The sequence below is a fragment of the Sturnus vulgaris genome, chromosome 25 (assembly GCF_052056855.1).
Source record: "Sturnus vulgaris isolate bStuVul1 chromosome 25, bStuVul1.hap1, whole genome shotgun sequence".
Lineage (NCBI taxonomy): Eukaryota > Metazoa > Chordata > Aves > Passeriformes > Sturnidae > Sturnus > Sturnus vulgaris.
This window is the reverse complement of record NC_142267.1, coordinates 6,616,843-6,632,931: the sequence shown is the minus strand read 5'-3', so window position 1 is coordinate 6,632,931 and position 16,089 is coordinate 6,616,843. Positions and strand designations below refer to the sequence as shown.

General features: G+C 49.4%; 1 protein-coding gene across 3 annotated transcripts in view; it reads right to left on the bottom strand.

The window, feature by feature from the left end:
* Positions 1-166: 166 nt before the first annotated feature.
* Positions 167-16,089, bottom strand: part of IFFO2 (intermediate filament family orphan 2) — a 46,460-nt gene continuing 30,537 nt past the window's right edge. For 2 of the 3 annotated variants that reach the window (XM_014881693.2, XM_088178969.1), the window contains 5 exons: positions 14,370-14,512; positions 11,336-11,453; positions 8,304-8,393; positions 7,555-7,685; positions 167-6,393 (listed from right to left, as the gene is read on the bottom strand). In XM_014881693.2, coding sequence (XP_014737179.1) covers positions 6,288-6,393; positions 7,555-7,685; positions 8,304-8,393; positions 11,336-11,453; positions 14,370-14,512 — 588 coding nt within the window. In that variant the 3' untranslated portion in view covers positions 167-6,287. The remainder of the gene's footprint in view (positions 6,394-7,554; positions 7,686-8,303; positions 8,394-11,335; positions 11,454-14,369; positions 14,513-16,089) is intronic. The other variant, XR_015808457.1, reaches the window with a different exon arrangement.

The window sequence follows — 16,089 nt, the reverse complement described above, 5'->3', positions numbered from 1 at the left end:
AGCAGCAGCTGGAGGACCCTAATTTCCTGGGGACTTCGGGGTATTTTAGGACCCCAAATCACCTGGGCTGGGCAGATTTTGGGAAATGAGGATGGTCCCTCCCTCCTCGGACCCCAAACCCTTTTGCTTTAGAGGAGTTTCCCACGCCAAGAATTAACACGCAGAACCGTTCGACCAGGAGTTTGGTATTTATTTGATAATTTTTTGTGTTTTTCCTCATCACCGGAGACCGACTGGGACCTGTTTGATGGAACAGCTCCCACCCCTGGGGTCCGGCAGCGCGGGCTGAGCCCCGGCCCGGGCAGGACGGAGGGACGGGGAGGGATGGACAGGGCTGGACACCCGCAGGACACCCCAGCAGCACACAGAGAGCCGCCAGCACAACTGGGAGGGAGTGGTGGGGTTGGTTTTGGCACTAAAAAAAGGAAAATGGAGCAAATCCGCTGAGCTCGGGTGGTTCTGGCTCCGGCTGAGGGAGTTCTCAGGGCTCCTCCTGCCGTGGATTGGATTCTCGAAGCATTTCCTAGTCCCAAATCCACTGGTGGTGTCCCATTGCAGCTGCTGTGGGTTCCCAGCACGGAATTCCAGCCCCATCCCGGCTCCAGAGCCCGGGAGCTGGGTCATCCTCCGGCCTTTCCCCACCGGGGCTCCAACAGCATCGTCAGTCCAGTCATTTTCATTAAAATTAGCTAATATACAGAATATAAAGCACAATATTTACACGGGGACGGTAACCAGGGGCGTTCCCACACCATCAGTAGTTCCTTGTGGGGATAAAAGAAACGCTTACATGACCTAAAGAGGAACTGACAAGAAGTGACACAGCAGGAGGGAAGAGGCATCAATACCCTCCACTCCAACACCATAAATAATAAATAATCATTTTTGGCAGAAGGTCGCTACATTTACTTTAACCACAGGAGGGTGTTTTAGGGACTGGACTGTGAGATTTTGGTGAAACCACGTTACACAAAGGAGTGTGTTTTAGTGACCGAGGTTGAACTGCCCTCAAAGCCTCTCCAATGAAACAGAAATTTGGGGTTTTGGGGGTGGCAGTCTGGGCAGCTCCACTGGGTTTGTGGCACCGTGGTCTGGGCTGCTCTGCCACAGAGATGACCCCGCTTTGAAGCCACCCCAGAGCTTGTTTTAAACATGAACATCATAATTCTCCAAAAAAGGGAGCTGGCCAGACCCACAAGCACCCTCTTCTCAAGTGCTTCACTGTTGGAGTGCCTCAAATTAGGGGGGAATGGGGATTTCTGCAATCAAATACCCACATTTAAACACAATTTGTTGCTTCTTCAAAAGAGAAGCTTTGAAAGGCTCCTGCAATGCAGAAGGGTCCGAGGACACTGAACACACATGAAAACAGAAGGGAAGGGTCGAGTGTTTCTTCACTGCTCTGCCAAGGGCCTGGCCAAGGCCTGAGTGTTCCCTGTGCAGGGAGAGGGGCTGGGATCCCATTATTCCCACAGAGAATTTGGCAGGCAGTGCTTCCAGCTCACCTCTGCACTGTTATTCCCACCAGGACACCCCCTGCTGTCCTGTCGGTAATTTTGTGTCGGTAATTTTGTTTCTCGGTTAAAACTCAAAGGGACACAAGTTACATCCCACAACAAAGCTTAAAATCAAGGTCTGGGTGACAACACCGAAGGCAAAGAGCTGCAAAAGCTGTGTGAGCTGAGCCCTGCATCCATGCAGAAGGACAAAAAACCCCAAAAGTCCTGAAGCCAAAGGTGGAAAATCCTCACTGGGGATTCCTGCCTCGTGGAAGCACTGGGATGTCTTAAATTAGCCAGGATAAATCATTCCTTAAACATTCAGCTCTAAAATGAAGCACTCCAACGTGAAACCTCCCAGTGGTGCAGCTCTTCCAACACAAACATCGTTCCCGTGTTCCCAGAGCCAAGGGAAACACCAGGAGCAGCTCTGGGAGCACTCACAGCTTTTCCTCAGCCAAGCCCGGGCCCGGCAGCCAGCTCGTGTTTTTGCTGGCAGGAATGATCATGGAAAAGAAAATTAATATAATCTCACTTTAGAAGCAGCTTTGGATGCATATTCAGGCATGATTCCCATCTGTTGTTTTGTTTCGTGGAGTTAATCCCAATTTCTACAGGTACAGACCAATCTAATTTATCCTCCAGGCTGAGGCAGAGTTTAACCCCTGTCCTGCTGTGCTCCTGGGATTCAGGAGGTCCTGACCCTTCCCAGGAGCATCCTCCCAGCCAGGGGAAGGGAATGAAATCGCAGGGAAGGGAATAAAATCACAGCAACAATTCTGCAGAGGCAGAAAAGCTGCAGAACCTGCAGCCTCCCCTGGAGGAAGCGACCTGTGAGTGCTCCACAGCCAAATCTGTCCCAATTTTTTCCATATTGACTCTTGGAACCATCAGAGAATTTGGGGGTCCCATGAGAGCAGAAGAGACTTTACAAGGGAACAATTGCATCTGCCAACAGAAATATGTCTGCACTTTAAAAACCTCTTTAAAAATATAATATATACTGTGTTTTTATAAATAGATTACACATTTAGCTTAGATGAGTTTCATTACATTCCCCCCCCAAACACTTTTTTTTTTAAAGAATTTTGCTTTTTTCCTTGTGTGAACTAAGATGATCATCACTAAGTCTTTGAAAAACAAGTTTGTACCACATTATTCTTTAAAACGTTTGTACCACATTATTCTTTGGACATTTTTGAACAACATGCATCCACAAACTGCTATTTGTGTACTGAAAACATTTTTTGTACAAACCCAGTTTAGGAATTTGATCTATTATTACACTGCTAACAAGCAAAAAAATTTGCTTCCTTGAAATCCCCTTTTAAAAAATGAGAAACAATGAGGAGGATTTTCTGATTGTAAATCTAAAAAAGTGTCAATATGACACCGCATTAAGAATAGAAAACAAAACTAAAGTATTTACAGCTTTACAAAGGAAAAAAGAAAGAGGTCATCAAAATCATTTCCAGCATTTTTACAATTAAATTCCTTTTTTTTTTCTCTGGCAAGCTTTGATCTGGTTTCTGGAGTGGTGCCACACACACGGAGCAGGAGCAGCAGCACGGCCGGACTTGGAACCAGTGACCTCCCAGGGAAACCCCAAGGGCCAACCCCAGCTGCCCCAAAAGGCTGGCCCAGCCTAAATGAAAATAAACCCCGAGTATGGAAACACCTTTTCTTCTTGAAAAATGGATTACATGTGGTTACAAGAAAGACACTGACACCCATGGGAACCTCTACTGTCCTACACATCACCACCATGCACGTGAGTTCTACACCCTGTACCATACCCCACACCCCTGACACCCACCCTGCTGCAGGTGCTCCTCCCCATCCTACACCTGAATTCCTGATTCCCTGCCCTTAGCACTCAATATAGGTGTGCTCCTCCCCATCCTACACCTGAATTCCTGCCTCAGGAATTCCCTGCCCTCAGCACTCACAGCTACACCTGAATTCCTGCCTCAGGAATTCCCTGCCCTCAGCATCACTGCAGGTGCTCCTCCTCACCCTACACCTGAATTCCTACCTCAGGACTTCCCTGCTCTTAGCACAACAGCTCCTGGGTTTGGGAACACTCAGCTTTTTACCCACCGGGATGGGCAGTTTTAAGGAAAAATAACAAACCCAGAGTGGAATGGCAGCACAGGCCCAACAGCTGCTGGGTCTGTGGTGCCAGGAGCATCCCCAGGTGAGAGGAGCCAGGGACAGGCTCCAGGAGCATTCCCAGGTGAGAGGAGCCAGGGACAAGCTCCGGGGGAGTTCCCCAGGCAGAGGGAAACCAGGGACGGGCTCCAGGAGCATTCCCCAGGTGAGAGGAGCCAGGGACAGGCTCCAGGAGCTGATTCACTGTGCTGAGCAATGCCTGCCCCGGCCACTGGAGCATCACAGACATCCAGCCTTGGCAGACGCTTCCTCAGCCTCAGGAGAGGCTCCTCAGGAGCAGCTGAAGTTCAAAACCCTTCAAAACCCTTAAAATTGCAGATTTCAAACATGCAGTCCCAGCCCACTCCACAAAATATCCCAAATTCCCCACCCACCCCCCAGCTTGCAGCCCTAGTGAACATCTCATTTACCACTTTGGCCACCCAAGAAATGACAGGAATGAGCACTTTGGAATGAGGTTTCTTTCCCAGAAAAGTTATCTACATTTACAGGACAGACCAGGCTTTGGAAAGCCCCTCACTCCAGGATCCAAGGAGCTGTCACCTACTCTGCACTGAGCATTGCCATCATTGAGGACACCACAGGGACATCCTTGGATCCACGGGCTTGGACAGAAGCCATCAGCTGTGGCTCGTGCCCTCCACACTGTGGATCCTGATGGATCATTCCAGACCCTCCTTCCCGGCCTGGAAAAGGCAGGGAGCTCGTTTGACCCAGATGAAGCTGCCAGCCAGGCACCAACATGGGAGGGGAAACATTCCTGTGCCCACAGCTCCAGCAGGAGCCCCCCAGGTCCTGCCCCTCTCCTTGGCCATGCCAGACTGAGGAGTGTCCATGCAGGAATGAGCCATTTTCCAGGCTCACTATGGAATGAGCAGCGTGGATCTGCACTGGCTGTTTGCAGTGCAGCTCCAGAGGCTTGGGAGCAGCACTCAGGAAGCTCACAGGATTGGCCACTTTGCCTTTCCACAGCACTGAGAGGTTGCTGAAATGGGGATTTTCCCTCTCCAGCCCTAGCACTGCTCCTGCACAGCATTTCCCAAGCTTCCTGGCAGGCAAAACAAACACATTTGGTATTTACTCTGACTTCCAACCACTGCTTAACCCCACAGCTGGCTTTGGGCAGTATCAACTATGCTTTCAAGCTTGGTCTGAAAACAAACAGAAAGTTATTGGCTGAGGTTTATACCCTGTTTTTACCTGGCTGAGGTGCTACAGTTCCCATTCTAACCGTGAAGAGCTCAGTGGTGCTGGGGTTTCCTCAGCCACCACCACGTGATCCGACTTTGCTGCTGCTTCTCCTGGGTGAAAATACAGAAAGATGGGCAAAGCCAAGGTCTTGCCACTTTCTCACAGAGAAAGCACGTGGCTGTTCCTCCCCAGTTTTAGGGCAGCAGCACTCTGGGATTCAGTTTACTATGCCCTAGAAAGGATTACAGCATTTCCCAGTGTTCAGCTTTCCTGAAGAACCGTGGTCTGGAGCTCTCCCAAAGTCCTGTCTCCAGCCTACAACTATGTCAGTTTATCCTGATGCTTCACCTACCCTGCTCTACACATCATGGAAGCAGCATAAAATGGAGTTACCTCTCTGTCTGCAAAGGAAAATCTGCAAACACTAAAAATAAAAACGCTGAAAAAAGACACAAACAAACCACTATGGACCTGAAGGGCTGATTCCCCTCCTAATCCAAGCACTGGAAACAAAGGCATTGTGATAAGACATTCCACCTCAAAAGAAGCTCTACAGACATCTAAGTGTGCAAATGTGGGTTTAGCTTTCCTTTTCCCAAGGGATAACTGTAGCCCAGCAGGGACCAAACATTCCATATAAATAAGGCGAGCTTTTTTTTTTGTTTTTGCATAGTAGTTACTCAGTGATAGTCCCCCCACCAGTGACCCCTCCTGTGCCCCCCTGCTTTGCCACCGAGCTGAGTCCTGCTCCTCCAGGTCCTGGAGTCCAGCAGAAACCTTGGACACATCCCAAAGGCTCCCTCATCCCAGAAGGAGGGATGAAGAAAACCCTCTGAATTTTGTAGAACTGCTTCACCCTACGAGCTGTCTCCAAACCCACTGTTATTTTTAAACATTTGCAGTTCAATTTGGAGGCAATTCTTTTTTGGTTTTTTGTTTGTTTTGTTTTTTTTTTTTGTGCCAGACATTGGTAATTGCACCACAATTGTCTTGGTTTTGCTGCTCTTTTTGCCAGTGTTGCTCTTGCCAATCAGTGCAGCAGCTCAATAAAACCAGCAGCTTATTGAAGTACCCAGAGCCTCTGCAGCACCATCCTCTGCTGCCACCAGCTTTGGTTGGGTTTTTTTTTTTAATAATATATTTTATAAAAACACCTGCTATTAATATTCCACTGGAGCTCAAAGTGGCTCAGCTTGGGGCAAAGGCACAATTAAAACACCATGTTTTCCTACAGGACTCTGCATTTATGGTTTGTAGAACAATAGAAATGTACAGCACCAATCCTTGGGTGGGAGGGGATGCGTGTAGGAACGAGTCCTCAGAGTACCTCTGCAGGGGCTCTCAAGTCTTTCACCTTTCCCCCAGCAATTGGTTTGGAATCTTTTCTCTCCATCTTCCCCTTCACTGGAATGCTCCCACTTCCTATCAGCTGACCATGGGCTCCACATCCGTCTCTCTGTCCAAATCATCCTGAATTTCGTCTGTGTTTCCTGAGTCACTGCTGGCTACCGAGCTGGGGGATGGAGAATTCCTGCAAGGAAAGGTGCAGCCAAAAAAAGTAAATATCAATGACAGAAGGAAGAAAAGAAGTCTAAAAGAAAACAGTCCCTTCTCCTTCCCAATACTATTTTAAAATTTTAACATTAAACATTGGCATTCCCTCCAGCTATTTAAAAACCTCTTTAATAACATTAAACTTTGGGTTTACAGTAAATATCAGTAGTAAAATCAAGGTGCCACCTCACCCATCCCCTACACAAACACAAGGTTGTCCTGGCTTTACTGATGGGGAAATGGAGAGCAAAGACTCTCAGCATCCCTAATACCCAGAGCCCAGAAAATTGAAAGTTTATCATCTTGTTCTACTGGGCTTGAGCAAGAGATAAGAGAAATCCCTCATAGTGTAAGGTTCTTAACACATGAGAAGATTAAAAAACAAGTTCTTCATGTAAGTCCAGAGTCGAGATTCAAATTGGGGTTTTAAGAGTTCTAAATCTGAGATGTTAAAGACTGCAAGTCCACCTGAGCTGGAGCTCCCTGGGTTTAGGAGCTGAACCTTGGAGCTGTTACAGGGTGCAGGACCCCACACTCTGCTGCACTTCTCCTTTCAGGGCTGGTCCTGGCACACAAGATTCTCCAAAGGACAAAGCCATGAAGTGACAGTGTTGTCTTCAGCCCAAGCTGGCAGGAACTGATGGCTTAAGTGTTGGCTTTCATATTTTTCAGATTCTGTACTGCATTAGTATGTAACTCTGAACTGCAAATAGAGTGTTAGCAAGTTCTCTTCACAGTTGAGTTAGACAAAGAACCAAGTTCAGTTAGCCTGAAAACCAAGGACACTGCTGCAGCTTCAGGCCCCAAAAAGTGCAAACAACAGTGAATTGGGGGGAGCAAACTGGGAGAATGTGACTTCATTACCTGAAGCTGTAATTGGACAATTATAATTATTACAATTATTTGGTCCAATATGCAAATGGACCAAACTTATAAAAGTGTGAAAACGTGTGACCTGTGGTCCATCTTGGGTGTAGCCTAGGCTGGGCCTTGTACTGCCCAAGGTGAATCCTTTGAATGCCTTTTTAATAAATACCCTCTTTATTTCTCTTACTCTGTCTAACCTGTGCTCTAGGCAGCTTCTGCAGGCATCAGAACCAGAGGGAAGGAGCCCCTGGAGCAGAGAGGAGCCCATTACCTGTCAGCTGAGCCCTTGATGAGCCTCCTGCAGGTCTCCATCTGCACGTCCAGGCCCCGTTTCATGCTGCACATCTCCATGTACTCGTGCAGGTGCCGGTTCATGTCGCTCTTGGCTGTGGCCAGCTCCAGCTGGAGGAAAGAAAGGCCAAGAATCAGCTTGAGGTGAGGTGCAATCCCACTTTCCTGCACTTCTCACACTGGTGGGGATGCCTCAGCTACCCAGCCAAACTCCCCACAGTGCACATTTCACCTCACTGCTCCTAATTTCCAATGGATTTGTGAGCCCAGGAAGGGCAGTCAGAGTTTCCCACTGGTTCTGAACAGGCCTGGAGGGCTCTTCCTGCTCTTGGCACCTTGTTTGTCAACAGGCAGTAATTAATGACAGCAGTTCAAGGCATGACAGGGATTTTGAGAAGCTCCAGCTGCTGTTTCTGGCAACCTGGGAGGCCACGTCCTGGGGAGCATTTCCCAGGGTGAGGGTGGACATGCAGAACAAAGAGGGGGAAAAGAATAATAATGTGTTTAATTCTCTTTGTTCTGCAGGTTCTCTCTCCACCAGCCTCAGATTTATGCTCAGTGCTGAAGTATGGAGCAATAATAGCCCAGAGAATGGCATTTAGAAAAATCCCCAGGGCATGCCAGAGGGAAATGCCTTTGCATTCCTGGATATATGAACATTCCTGCTTCCCTCTGGGACACAGTGCACTGCACTGTGTCCATCCAGCAGGAACAATTCCCCTTCCTCACCTCTATCTGCCCTATTGTCTCCTGGTATTCCTTGTCTCTTGTCTTGAAGAAAGACTCTGTTTCGTGGATCAAGTTTCCCAGGTTTTCTTCCTGCAGGGGAAAGGAGGACACAAAGATTTAGCAAGGAAATAAAGGAATTCAGGAAAGAACTGAAGATTTTATTTAACCTCCCCTGGAAATGTAGGTTATTGTGTTCCTTCATGCACTGATTTTTTAAAGACATTTTTTCACAGGCAAGGAATATTCTTCATCAATCTGGAATAGCACGAAAACACATTTCTGTGCCATGATCACAGCTCTGGATACACAAAGGCGAGGTCTGATCAAGGCTCCAGCAATTAAACCCATGCACCTGATGCATTCCAAAGCACCAACCCCCTGGATTTTCCTGAGCCTTTCACAGCCTGATCACATTTGGACAGACTGGAATTGCTCTCCAGCCATGAAACTTTTAATTTTCCCTGCACTGACCACACTGATATTCACAGCTTTGCACTGGAATTCTCATTTTCCAGTTACATATCATCACTCTCCAGCAGCTCCTGTGCAGGCACGGATTCCCACTGGAATTCCTGCACTGCTGGATAAAGCAGGAACAAATGCTGTCCCAAAGGAAAGCTGCTCCTTTGGACTGACAGCACAGTCTGGGCTCCCAAGCACACAGAGCTGCTTTGTGCTGCCCAAAAAGGCACCACAGTGTCACTATTCCCTCTTTCAGGTCTTCAACCACCTCCATTTCCCATTCAAAAATTACCCTCGATTTAACTCAACTGTGCCAATGAGTGTTAATGGGGGTTCCAGCTTTGGCCACATCTGCAGCAGATTTATAGGGCTCATTCCTGGCACCCACACCAGGCTATCCAGCCTGGAGTTACAAGAATCATCCCACTGATCCTTTTATATGCAGAAGAGCTTTAACTCCTTAAGGTCATAAAAGAAGGTGGCGAGGGCAGCGTGTAAGAACTTGAAAGGAATAAAGCCCACGGAAGGAAGATTCAGGCATGTAAAGCACATGTTAAAGAGCAGGCACAGCCGGAGCAGTCTTTATTCTGAACCTCCATCTACAAGCCAAATCTACCCTTTCCTTGTATAATTTTCATTTAGAAGGATTTAAGCTTCTTAAAATCTTTAGAGTTTCCCCGCGCGGGGCCCGGGCTCGGCGCTATTGCCGCGCTTAGCCAGGCACGCCCGGCGTATGCAAATGAGCTGTCATTAATTCCTGCGCGAGGCTCCTCGTTATCAGCCCGCCACCCTCCCTCCTCTCCTCGTTATCTCTCCGCTGCCGTGCTCCCGTTATCCCTCTGACACTCTGCTCCGGCTCGCCGCGGTTTCTGCAGCCCCAGCACTTCCCGGTAATCCCCAGGGCTCCCGGAGCCGCGGAGGGATGAGCCAGGCCCGGGGACGTGGGACACGGACACGGACCCAAACACTGACACAGACCCAAACATTGACACGGACACGGACACGGACAGGGACACGGACAGGGACCCAAACATTGACACAGACCCAAACATTGACACGGACACGGACCCAAACATTGACACGGACACGGACACGGACAGGGACCCAAACATTGACACGGACCCGAACACGGACAGGGACACGGACACGAACCCGAAAACGGACGCGAACACGGACTCGAACACGAACCCAAACATTGACACGGACACGAACCCGAGTCCGGACCCGAACACGGACACGGACACGAACCCGAGTCCGGACCCGAACACGGACACGAACACGAGCACGGACACGGACACGGACATGAACCCGAACGCGAAAACGAACACAGACACGAACCAGAACCCGAACTCGAACCCGAACACGCCCTGGCAGCAGCACCAGGCAACATCCCCGGCTGCTGCCTCAGCATCTTCCCTGCCCGGGAGGCAGCGGGGGGATGCAGTAACACAGCCACTCCCAGCCATTCCATCATTCCCGGCCATTCCCACGCTGTTCCCTGCTATTCCATCATTCCCTGCCACTCCTTGTCATTCCCAGCCATTCCATCATTCCCATCCCATTCCCAGGCTGTTCCCTGTCATTCCTAGGCTGTTCCCAGACCATTCCTAGTCTGTTCCTGACCATTCCCTGTCATGCCCAGCCCATTCCCATCCCATTCCTAGCCATTCCCAGACATTCCCAGCCCTCTAAGAAGGCTCAGGAATGACTGGATTAGCTGCCTTTCCCTTTGGATTTTAGGATTAAAAGGAAACTGTTCATTATCCACCACTGCCAGCAGATCCCCACAGACTGGGCAGAGGCAAGCACAAGATTCCCGGGTCCATAGGATCCCTGGTGCTTTTTTGGTCCTGCACCCACAGGTTCTTTGTCTGGGATGGGATTCCCACTGTTCAACACCTTCCCCAGGGCACAGGAACAGCTGTGCATCCCCTGCACTCCACACATCACCAGAATTGAAGTGTGAATGATAATGCACAGAGAAAGTGAGGGGCTGGGGAACATCACAGAATCCCAGACTGGTCTGGGCTGGAAGGAGCTTGAAGTTCATCTAAATCCATCCCCTGCCATGGCAGGGACACCTTCCACTGTCCCAGGCTGCTCTCAACTCCATCCAGCCTGGCCGTGGACACTTCCAGGGATGAGGCCTCCACAGCTTCTCTGAGCACCCTGTGCCACGGCCTCCCCACTCTCATAGGGAAGAATTTTTTCCTACTATCAAATCTAAACCTCCTTCCTGTCAGCCCAGATCTTTAGAGAAAGGATGACAGATTCCCTGATGCTCCTGGAACAGACATCTTGGATCCTTCACCTCTCACTCAGTACTTTTAAAGACTCAGTCATGAGAATTTAAAAGGAGCCAAGGAAATAAAAGTTTGGCCAATAAAGTGATTGCACAGAGTGAAAAACAACCACAAAGAGGAAGCACTAAGAGGATTTTAAAATCAAAGTCGGTTTGTGTGGCAAACTAGATCACCAGTCAAACACCCACAGGCACAAATGGCTACAAAAAAAGCTGAGGAAGAGTTTCTGCAGAGAAGGCTTGGAGAAAATAACGGGAATGAACTCACCTCTCCTTGGAGGTCAATGGGATTGCAGTTGGTGAAGTCCTCCCAAAGCAGCAGCGTTTCCTCGTTCTCCTCCCATGTTAAACTGTCACAGTCGTCATCAAAATCAAACGTCTCACGGCTGAGAGAGCAGAACAGGCATTAACCAAAGCACCCCAGCCCCACTCCCTCAGTCCTTTAATTAATTGTCTAGAAAAATGGGCTATGAGAGCTGAATGGGGGCACAATGCAGCGGCTGGAAATCCTCACAGCTTTTACAAACAGCCTGAGCCACTGCCCAAGCCCCTCTCTCTGGGCTCTCTGCCACCCCTCAGCAGAATAAAAGATCCTTGTTGGAGCTGCTGCTCTGAGCACAAGGCCTGGCTCTGCCCTCCAGATGGAGCTGCACAGTAGCTTCCCCTGTTTGCAAAACCACAGAAATGTTTGGAGCTGTTCTTTCCTCCACGGCAAAGGAGCCCAAACACAGCTTGGGGGATGTTAAAGGCCCAAATCCAGGCTGATTTCACGGGGGAGTTCAGCCAAGGGCTCCCCTGCAGCCCTTGGAACACGCTGGGGTCTGAAAAGAACAAGGTCCAAAAGGAACAAGGATGCAAAGGCTGAGCCCCAGAGATGTGGAGAGCAGCACAAACACTGCTGCAGCCACTGAGGGCACAGCACACAGGCAGCAGTGGCCTTTCACACCACGACCTGCTCAAACCTTGTGCAATAAAGGAAAGTTGCAGAGCACAGAGCAGTAGCTGCTCCTCATCCTGCTTAAGGAGCCCTGACAAAGAATTGCTTCCTAAGCAGCCTGGATTCCAGGCTGATGCATTTTTATGGCTTTAGCTCACTTCCTCTGAGCTGATAAGATCTCAGGAAGGAGCTCGATGATGTCCCAGGAGGCTGCAAAGCTTGGCAAGGGACAGGAGCTCTGTCTGGATCAGCAGCACTGTAAAAAGTCATTTAAAAAGCTTGGACACTCATGATTGTGCCTTTTGCAAATCCACTTCTTCAAATCGTTTTCTTTTTGCAAAATCTATCCTGATAAGAGAGCACAAAGGCTCCTGGGCTGACCTCACACACACTGCTCAAAATCCACTGCAGTTTGGATTTTTTTACCACTTAATTCTTAAAAATTACGTTCATTACAGCTAAAATGCAAGTTGCTTTGTTTCTGTTAATGACACCAGCTCTTCCATCTATTTCTAAGCTATTATTTTTTACTTCACAAAGACCTCAAGCCCATCCCCAATGAGCCACCAACACGTTCACCCCAGCTTGATAGAACAAGGCTCCTGCAGCACTTTGTGCCATGGATAAAGGGCTAGGAGATAAGAATTTCATTAGCAGGACCAAAAACAACTGGGTATCACAAGGCAGGTTTGGGAACAAAACTAAAACCTAAATGCATGACCAACCTAGCTAGTACATTTTAACTTCTTGGATTTTTTTCAAAATCCACACACTGCCTGCTGTCACACTGAATTTAACAGTGGAGAAGTCAAAAATCTGTATTTATTACATTAATTATTACTGAAGGCCTGAAGACATCTGAAAGGAGTCCTAACAAGAGGAATCATCCACAGCTTTGGCAAAAACCATCCCTCCCACACAGGGAATTCAGGCAGAAAGGAGGAAAGGCTCCCCCTGAAGCAGAACTCGTGGCAGTGTCTGACAGCAGAAGAGGAGCTGGTGGTTCTCAGACCATCCCACACAAATCCTGTCCTGCACTGGGTGGGAAAGCTCTGGGAGTTCTGCTGTCACTGCAGGGGACACCCCACATCCCCTGGGGTGCTGCAGTCACACCCACGGTGCTCCCTGGTGCTCCTCTCTGCCAAAGAGAACAGCAGAGACCCCCAAAAGCCTCACCAGGCTGTGGCCACCCCCATCCTGGCCCTGCTGGGAGAAGGGGACACAGGGCACACCTCCAGCCACCCCCTGAACTGCTCAGAGCAGCCCCACGTGCTCAGAGTCCCTGCTGGGCTGCTACAAACTTCCTTTGTGGGAGGAATTTGGTTTGGGGTAAGCTTTATAAAACAAACTCCAATTCTTCCAATGTGGGACACCAGACTTTGCAGCACTGCTGACAACACCAATATTCCTGACATCTATGAATTGTTGTCCACTGATCTTCCAGACAGATCCACCACTCCCATTTGCCAACAGCCCAACTGAAAAGCATATCAAAAAACTTGAGAGGTTTGTATCCACTCCAAGCTGAGCTTTCAGTCCAAATTCTATCCAGCCAAGCAGCAGCAAACTCTAGAAATCAAATACTCAGCTCCACATGCAGAACAGACTCTTGGTTATAACCTTTTTTCATTGCATTTTTCCTCTTTTGCAACAATAGAGAGTAGCAAAACTAGTTTGTATTTTTTATATCCTCTGTAGTTCCTCCCACTTGAGGGAGGATGTCCTAGGTGACGTGCCCAGCAGTGTGTATTCTATCCCAGCTGTTAACCCAGCTGGGGCAGTGATCCTGATCTCTGTGGAGATATCCTCTGTTCATGTTCCAGCTGTTCACCCAGCTGTTGCAGTGTTCTTTATCTTCCCCACAGCCCATCCTCCCTCCAGGAGATCTCTCCTGTTCATGGCCATGCAGTCCCAGGGCAGGGCTGATCAAATTCCATCATCCCATTGGGAGATGCTCCAGCCAGGGCAGGAGCCGAGCATTTCCTACCCAGATCAAAGGGGAGATTTGGAACAGCAGAGCAGCCTTTTCCCACTGCATCCCAGAGGACAAGAGCTACCAGACCTTTCTACAGGAAAGATGCAACAAGATCCCCTCACCTGGACTGCTCCCACCACCCTAACTAGGGGGGTGTCAGGTTGTGTTCTGACTCTCTACTTCTCTACTATTGCATGTATTTTTTTCCTATTAAATTGTATTTTTGACTTGGAGTCTCTTACTGGTTTTACTTTCAAACCAGCACAGAGGAGCAGAAATCTGTTCATTTATTGGAACTTCCCCCAGCCCTCCTGGCCTGTGCCACACTGCCAGCTCAGAGATTCTGGGGCTCAGGCTGCCTGTCAGGAGCAGTTTTCCAGGGATACTCACAGCTGGTTGAACATCCTCTTCATCTCATCCGTGATGTTGAGGGAGCAGCTGACCTCATCATCCGAGAACCTCCCGTTGTCGGCGTCCTGCTCCGACAGCTCCTCGTCCGATGTCAGCTTCCTCTCCTTCTTCTTGGAGGCCACCTTGGGTGGAGAGAGCAGCAGTGACTACAGGGCTCAGCTGAGGGGAGTGGGAATTTGGGGTGCAAGGAGAGGAGAGGACAGGAGTTAGGTGTGAGTGGGTGTGGCTGCCCAGCAGCTGCTGGGAAATGCAGGATTCCCTGCTCGGGCTGTGAGGAGCGGTGCACACGGAGCACAGGGAAGCAGCTGGGAAGAGCAAAGCGAGCTGCAGGCTGCCAGAGCTCTGGGGACGTTCATGTGCTCACTGGGCCCGGCCTGGGACCTGCCAGAGGCCATGCAGAGACTGGAGTGAGCCAGGGAAAAGCAGAAGGGGCAACAGTGCCCGGGCAGAGAGCAGTGACAGAACTCTCCCTCTCCTGCCACCACCACAGGTGTGGCCTCCAGCACAGAACCCCAGCAAGGAACAGACAGGAAACCTTTCCAGAGAGCCTTTATTCCAGGGCCAGCCCTGCCCCAACAGCAGCAGCAGATTGAGAATCCTCAGCACACAAGGAAGGTTGGCTGAGCCATGGGAAAGCCTGGAGAGTCCCCAAGAAATGAAGTTCAGGGAACTCAAGGGTCACCCCTGCAAGGGGCACAGAGAGAACACACAGGATGCTCCCAGATCCCAGAGGATCCCAGAGGGCTGGGAACACACAGGGTGCTGGGAACACAGGGGATGTTCCCAGCTGGTGCTAGAATCACAAACACAATCCACTCCCAACCTACAGCAGTTTTCCCTCTTCTTGGCACACAAACCATTCCCTGTTGGCCTTGCTCTCCAAGGTGTTGCTCTCCTCTCATTTTAACCCCTGCAGGCCTGCCCAGGAGTGTGCTCTGCAGTTACCTCTGAGCAGAAAGCCTCAGCAGTTCTCCTCAGAGACAAGAAGGAGGCACTGGCACTATGCAGTGGCTCAACTTGCCAGAGAAATAATTCTCCTCTGAGGAGGTTTGAGTCTTGGGGAACACAAGGGGAAAAAACCATCAAACATTTCGGCAGCTTCACCGACAGAGACCACAAGGATCTTTTACAGTGTTTTTGGATAGCACTTAGCACACTGTGTGGTATCACTATCCACAGAAAAGCACCAGATCCACTGAAAGCCTGAACAAGACACTTTTAGATGGAAGCAGAAGGAAGGTGGATTAATCACGGCTGAAACTGCAGTTGTGACAAGACCAGCTGCACTGGCAGTGACAGCCCTGATCCAGGCAGAGCTGTCACTGCTCACTTTTGGAGCAAATTAAAGAACTTTCCTTCCAACTCCAAGGAGCTCCAAGGAAAGCAACTGGAGCAGCCAGAGCTCACCATCACAGAAATGTTATTTCTGGCCATGGAGCTCGAGCCAGAAATAAGAACATTCGGATGATAGTTCCATGAGCTTAAAACATCTCACTTGTGAAGGGAACAAATGGGAGGGAGGAATTATACAAACCTAGACCCTGTAACACTGCTTTCTTTCCCTGCATTCAGTGCAGACTAACATCAGACTCACAGCATGGCTTAAAGATCATCCTGGGACTCCTTTTTTGTGAAACTCTCTGCACTTTGTGCTCTTGGTGCTGCAGCAGCTCCTGCAGCTGAGCTACACTGACAGACG